Below are 7,579 nucleotides of genomic sequence, written 5' to 3'. Positions count from 1 at the left end.
AGTGTAATACATTTCCCGCTGTGTGTTCCTTGTACCAATCATACTCCTCTTCTGAGGGTCTGCTTCTTAGTCTGCTGAAGAGTAATAATCACCCCCACCCTTGGCACAGTTGGCTTGTTCTGATAATTTTGTCAAATGGCACTTCACAATAAAAGATTCAAATGAGAAATACTAAAAATCATGAATACAAAACAACATTTCATTAGAAATTACTTTTTTTTTGTCAATTCCAATAATTTCTTGAAAACCCAAATTAAATCACTAATCATAGGTCAACTGCAACACTTCTCGAGTGGTTCATGAAACAGACTTAAAAAAAAGTTAAGGTTTATAATGACGCTTGATTTGGGCATGTGTGGCAACCACCCCTAACCTGCTGACTGAAAAACACAGGCTCCGTAGCAAACGTGACTGATCCACTAGCCACACAGACCGATTAAAAAAGTCCCAGGAAATCACCTGAGATTCCACGTGTCAGTTCCAGTGTCAGTTCTTTCTAAGCCATCTGCCTCCAGGAGTCAGTGGGTGAGTGCAAAAGACACAGCGTACAGAGAGTCATGAATACAAATGTAAAGTTTGTCATTTAAATGAAAGAAAGGCATTGCCTATTAAAAGTCAATACATACTCCACAGTTGTTGGCACGTACTAACAGAGAATGACCCTCAGAAAGATTATGGTCCTTGATTTTCCTTCAAACCAGTTTAAAAAGAATGTAAAAATCAGTTAATAGATTAATGAACTCACTTTCAACATTGATAATAGAGTATTGACATTTACACTGGCAAATAAGAACATACACACAGGTAAAAAAAATGCAAAAAGGGAACTTTAAGAATTATAAAAGCTGTGATGGCTTTTTCAGTGTGGACAGGGGATGTTAAAAGGCAGAAACCACTGCCATTGTACTGAAGTGAGCTGAAGGCTGAGTGAGGGAGTCTGATTTGACTTGTGTGCTCTCCGTTCAGTCAACATGACTCAATTCTCTTCCATGGAGACAAGCAGACACAAGCTTCCTACGAGTCAGCCATCCAAATTTACATCTCCAACATGGACTTCCTCTCACTGCCTTGTATCAAAGGAACAATCTCCTTCCTGTGCTTATCAGCCTTTTTATGGACAACAGACCAGTGTCAGTACCTAAGGAATGCTCTTCTGCAACCTTCTCCTTTTGAGTGCACATCTATCAGACAACATCAGCAGTCTAGCAGTCATTTTGTCAGCTCCTGTGAAGCTCACGTCCTCAGTGAAATGATTAAGGAGGATGTAGAAAAAAAATCTTAATCACATGATCTTCTCATTCTATCCTTTCATCTCTCTGCGTGTGTCCTTACTTTTCATGTCTTTCATTTTTCAGGTCTTTTCCTCTGTGGGTCTCAGCCCAGGAAGCAAAGTCCTGCCATGACGCTGAACCCGATAAGGATGAAGAGCACCTTGGGCAACTGCCTCTCGGGAGAGTTCAGCTCGTGCGGCAGGATCTCCAGGAAGGTGATGTAGATGAACGTGCCCGCCGCCAGCCCCTCCAGCACGGCCTGGATGAGCGCCCCGGACGCCAGCCGGGCCTCCATGACGCCGATGCCCAAGCCGATGCCCAGCGGTGACATGAGGGCGAAGACGAGGACGTAGGCGGCCATCCACAGAGGCGGCACGGCGCTCTGCACGAGCTTCACCGACAGGCTGAACACGATGATGCTCTTATGCACAAGGATGGCGACGCAGATCTGCAACACCTGCAGGGACATAGACGAGGGGAAGAGCTGAGGAATCGTCAGAAGGGAGCCTTCTGAGGGCTCGTTTTTAAAGTACAATCAAAAAGGAGGCTTCAAAGCCTGGGATTGAGATTCAGGGGTGAAAGGACTTTTAAAATGCTCCGATCAAATTGCAGTAAAGCCATGCTGGACAGCCTGCTTGGTCCTTCAGCCCATAGAAACCCAAGGCTCATCCCTAACAGTAAGGTCAAATGCTTTCTATTTGCTATTTCCTTATAAAGCGTCTATGTTTCTGATGGCCGGCCATTGTAATTAAAACCAGGGAGCACTTGAGCACTGAGGACCAAGGGAGAAACCCACAGGGTAGTGTGTCACAGCCTCCTCAGAGTCACATGTCAGAGAGCAGTGCTGACTTGCAAACACTCGTCAGGACTTTCACTTCCACAAGCTCAGCAAGAAGATGCCCATTAAGGTATGGAGGGCTTCAGTGATATCAGAAGCACACATGTTGTGCCTGTAAAGATTTAAGAGTATCTACAACCCATAAAATGCAGTAAAAGCTAAAATCAATGTCCTGATTGGCATTAGTGCAACTGAGGTGGGCTATGCTGTCTAAACAGATATAAGAGATGAAGTCGCCGTCTAAAGCCTCCTGTCCAGGTCAGTTTCAGGGTTAAGCAACCCTTTGGGATGCCGTGCCCCAGTCAATACACAACCGCATGTGATTTCCGCTTTCTACTCTACTTCCATGTCATCTATTAAGAAAATACAAGTAGGGGTATTAAGCTCAGCAACACGCGTGCCATGTTTACAAAAGATTAATACCTTTCCAAATGCATGCATTTAATACAAAATCACCTATGGTAAAAGAAACAGAAATACATGTTTGATCACCAGATTAAGTCAATGGATGTACTCAGCAAACACTGATTTGTGTTTAGCAAATAGTAACTATGGTGAGGTAGCTAGCTAACCTTTGAGCTTCTGTACACTAGTCACCTGGGAGAGTTAACACACACACAGACACACACAATAAAGAAAAGTACAGTTCAGCACCGCACTCAATGATATTGTGTGTCCTTTGCTCTTTTTTAAACACACACACACAAAGACACAGCCACAGACACACACACACACACAGACACACACACACACACACAGACACAGAAGGAGACACAGACAGACAAACACAGACACACATTCATACTTTGTTAAGAGCAGAGAGGGAGTGGGGAGGGAGAGAGAGAGAGAGAGAAAGAGAGAGTGCTCTGACCTTTGACTCTGTGGTCTGCAGGCCGATGGCCAGCCCCTCAAACACAGAGTGCAGCGAGAGGGAGAGGAAGAGCATGAAGGAGCGGAACGAGGAGTGGGCCTGCAGGTCCATGTGCACGTGATGGCCACCGCTGCCCTCCAGCTCGCTAATGGTGCCGTTCGCCTGGCCGTGGCCGTGGCCAGAGCTGTGATTGGATAAGAGCGGCTGACGCTCCTCACTCCGCGGCCTACTGCAGGTCAGAACCAGCCGCTCAAGGATGAGGACGGTGAAGAAGCCCAACGCCATGATGAACTCCGCCAGGGGGAACTCAGTCTGAGATGCACAGGGAGAGGGAGAGAGGGGGCAGGGGAAGAGGAGTCGTAGTTATGACCCATGGGAGTACAACTACAGCAAAGACTGAACACAATGAGAGTGGGGAAGGAAGAGGCACTACTTGGTTGTGTTTGAAACACTGAATACAACACTGAAATCAGTAACTTTATATAAATATCTGTGGACAGTGGTGTGTGTGTTTGACGAGAGGAGTAGAGGAAGTTCCTGGTTTCTGGTTCCAGTATAATGTAGTCGTGTAATGCAACAACACTGACTTACTTTCATGACTAAACATTGTGTTGCCCTGCAATTAACCTGCAGTTTTAAAACAAGAATTTCCACTGCTCATATGATTCTCCATAAAGATTAAGTTTTATGTCTGTTGGTTATAGAATTTTGTGTTTGTATACAGGTGTGTGTGTGTGTGTGTGTGTGTGTGTGTGTGTGTGTGTCTGTATACTCTGTATACTCACGTCCAGCCCTCTCCTCTGAAACTCTGTGGAGATGTCAGTCAGGTAGTCTGGGATGATGTCCAGAAGACACGCCGCCAGGAAGACTCCCCCCGCAAAGCAGCTGATGAAGCTCAACACCGCCCGATGAGTCTCTGCAGACAAGGGAGACCAGAACCAAACAGAACTCTAGATTTAGTTATACACTCTACAAAGTTCTGTTCTGTCTTGTTCGCGTAGTTCTTGTCACCAGTATGTATGAAGTAAAATGGTGATTATGGCATAATGCCTTATAGGAAGGAATAATGCAGGGGTGACAATAATTCACCTGCTCAGTGCAAAATACACTCAGTACTCCAGACACATATGGCCCATTATCCTAAAAAAAAGAGAATTGTTGACCTGAGATAATGATAAGCCAGCATTTATTTAATCACCAATGTTTTTTTTTCTCAAACAAAAGCATAGTTGTTTAGACAGGCCAACGTCAACCATAAAACCACAAAAGTGCAATTCATGTTTGAAAACACGGAAGTAGTTTACTCAGAAATGACTTTATCACACACCAATCAACACATCATCAGGAAAATCAAAACAGTAGGACAAAGACATTTGTAACAGATTGGCTAAAATGGAGCCACATTTATCAGGACACACATTAGTACATGATTTGCAACATGATTGGGTGTCCCCAATCACATGGCCAATCATGTGGTAATGTATGCGTGCAATAGATGAAAAGTGTGGCGGCTGAAAAGCCTATCACCATGTTACGTCCTCTTTGTTTTATGGTTGTTGTTTCCAAATGTATCTGTCCAAGTTTGTAAATAATCCAACCCCCCCTGTTGAATCAAGCCGATTTGACTAGGTTTCCCCTTTATGGTGTGTTCAGCGGTGGATAACCGTAACCGACTACTACGGCTGCTAACAATAATAGACACCAAAAAAACATGCCTTACATCCATTTTGAAGACACAGCAGTTTTAAGAATTAGTGAAAAGACGTTAAATACATTTAGCAAATTAAAGCGTAAGTGACTGTGCTATTTTTATCTTGTTTATTACTGTACTGTTGAATAATGTGTATGGCTGGTACTGGAACATGGACATCTCAACAAATAGAGATAGCTCTTTATAACTTATGAAAAGGCTGCCAGAGGCAGAAAAGGCCCCTTTTCAGAGACATCCTATGGCAGACAGGCCTTTTCTTATAAACCCAAGTGAGAAGATAGCATTTCCGAGAAATCATGAGGCAGACAGACCTGTTCGTATAAACCCAAGTGCAAAGACACCTTTTATGATAAATCACGTGGCAAACATGCCTCCTCTGCATAGACTACCTAGATGCTTCAGGGACAAAGGGGGGTCAGGGCAAGGTGACAGACGCCTCTGCAAAAGCCACAAGGCAGACAATGTGAAGAACTGTGTCTGAAAGCCCCCGAGATACCTGGTATCCAGGGCTCGAAATTAACTTTTTGGCTTACCAGCCAACATGGCTGGTAGATGAAATTTTTTACCAGCCAATCATATTTTTTACCGGCCAAAATTAAACCTGCCATTTCAGACCTACTCTGACATTGTTTGATCCAAACAATCTTTGCCTATGATTTTAATATCATTGTTAATCACTCTCAGAATGGATTAAAAGAAATCAACCAATATTGCCCAATTGGCTGGTGACTGCCGCAACACGCGCTGTATGCTATACCCGGGAATCCTTAAAGGCCCTCCTTCACGATACATTCATTATTTAATTTACTTTTGCATGACCACAATTTTTTAAAGCACATTCAAGAGTTGGCTATTAAAAATGTACTTCAGATTAATTAATTTAACCTCATAAGAAGCGCTGCATTAGGTCTACTAAAAAAAATCTAAATTAAGCTTTTAAATGAAACCTATATGATAGATAAATATTGTCCAACTAACACTACAGCATGGATATTCAAAAGCTTATCATACTATAGTCTTACTGATCTGACAAAAAACCGCATTGAAAAAAACTAAGGGAAGGCAAACAGTACCTCTGCTTCACTGAAGGGGGCGTGCGAGAGCAAAGGAAAAAAACTTACCGGAGCATGAAAGTGTAGTGGGCGAAAGGCTTGATGTTTTGAATACATGTGTTACACAAAATACAATGAGCCACCTACTGCAACATGCCCTTGGTGTAGCTGTAGCTGCTGTTGTGGCTGTTGTTTCTTCCTCCCTAGATGTTCTCTGCACCTTTGCTTGAGGTGATGCAACGGCAATGAATCAGCACATTATTTTAGCTTTCGCTTAACTGCGTTAACTTGCGTGTCGTCAACTAAGTCGGTTTCAACTTTAAAATCGCGCTCGAAATATTAGAACTTTATAACCTTTGTATTCGGCGGCAAAGTATTAGAACTTTGTATTCGCTGGCAAAATTGTTGTATTAAAATTCGAAGAACTTTATGTTACCCCTTCCCTTCTCCCACTGTTCGTGTTGGCGTTGCAAGCTATTTTTAACCATGACGGGCGCAATAGTCGGGAGATTTGCTCCGTAATGTCACTCGCCAAGTGGCGGAGCATCGGAGACAATTTAGTCGCCAGCCCAAAAATCTACACGCCATTGGCGCTTGGCGGGTGCCAATTTCGAGCCCTGCTGGTATCACAGGAAGCTGTACACCATGTATCTCAAGGTGGTTAATTCTGTTGACAGAGACAAAGCAAACTGGTTGATGCAACATTGTTAAGATAGTTGGACCGATTGTTCTCCATCTCGGTGCGGTCAGGTCCAATGACGCAAGTAAGGTACCTGTTGTTTTCCATCTCTAGGTGCGGTCGAGTCCAATGACGCAAATAAGACGCAAATGAAACCAGAGCAAAGGGTGATTTGATCAATATAAAAGTGGGCACGGGGACTTGTTGGTTAGATTATCTACTTGATCGCTTTAGCTTATGACTGCGTTTTTGAGATGCTCCATGGACCAGCTCAGCAGTAGTTATCTCCTCTGAATAAACCGTTCAGTATACTCATACCTATTTGCCTTGAGAAGTTTCTTGAGAACTCTTAGAATAAGACACGACATGACCAAGGGGGATAAGGGGCTGATATAGTAGGCCAAGTAAAAGTAGGTAAAGTAGGCAAAAATCAGGGGGGGGGGGGTACATACAACTTTTCATCCATCCTCAGATGCTATGATGACTTATATTAATGGATGTTATGATTGACACGTTGAAACATTGCTTAGATTCAGTCCCACCACCTTGGTGTCTGGTGGTAGTGCGGTGTCTGCTAGGGTGGGGTTGGGAGGGTGGCCAGTAATCATGGGACTCTGTTTTAGGGAAGCAGGCTTAATGATTTCTTAGCCAGTAAATATTAGGGTCGATTTTGAGTTGGTTCCAGCTAAATGATGGTTCAATCGCTTCTAGGTGGCATTTGGGCAGTCAGTCTAACGACACTGCTTTGATGGCTTGTTAAGACGTGAGGTGAAAAGCTTTTGCTATTGATGTTATTAGAAGCTGTTCTTTGTCTCTCCACACAAAGGTCGCTTACTTACTGATAGATGGTCGTGATTAGCAAAACAAAACAGGCGGAAATCATTAGTTAGCAAACAGCAACCTAAGGCTGCAACAGCATACAAATACTGAACGTAGGCGTTACTTCAGGGGAAAGGAAGGGAGAGATTGAAAGAAATAGAAACTCTCCATAACAATCTATCCACACTAATTGCCAGTCAAAAGCATAGTCGGTAGTACATACCCGTTCCACTCGTCTCTCGAAACCATGCCATCCGAGCAGGAATGAATCCGAAAAAGAGTGTCAATAACAGCAATCCCACGAGGGCGCCTATCTTTACCTGTAAAATGTAATCCAT

The 7,579-nt window shown here is 43.6% G+C and overlaps 1 protein-coding gene across 1 annotated transcript; it reads right to left on the bottom strand.

The window, feature by feature from the left end:
* Nucleotides 1-535: 535 nt before the first annotated feature.
* slc39a1 (solute carrier family 39 member 1) lies at nucleotides 536-7,579 on the bottom strand (the record flags this gene model as incomplete). The annotated part of the gene is made up of 4 exons (XM_080844074.1): nucleotides 536-1,728; nucleotides 2,981-3,292; nucleotides 3,766-3,896; nucleotides 7,465-7,579. 4 exons carry the CDS (start codon nucleotides 7,577-7,579, stop codon nucleotides 1,375-1,377), a joined length of 912 nt encoding a protein of 303 aa, XP_080700200.1. The 3' UTR covers nucleotides 536-1,374.

This window comes from Sprattus sprattus (assembly GCF_963457725.1).
Source record: "Sprattus sprattus genome assembly, chromosome: 8".
In the NCBI taxonomy this organism is placed as follows: Eukaryota; Metazoa; Chordata; class Actinopteri; order Clupeiformes; family Clupeidae; genus Sprattus; species Sprattus sprattus.
This window is presented reverse-complemented; position numbering and strand designations above follow the sequence as displayed.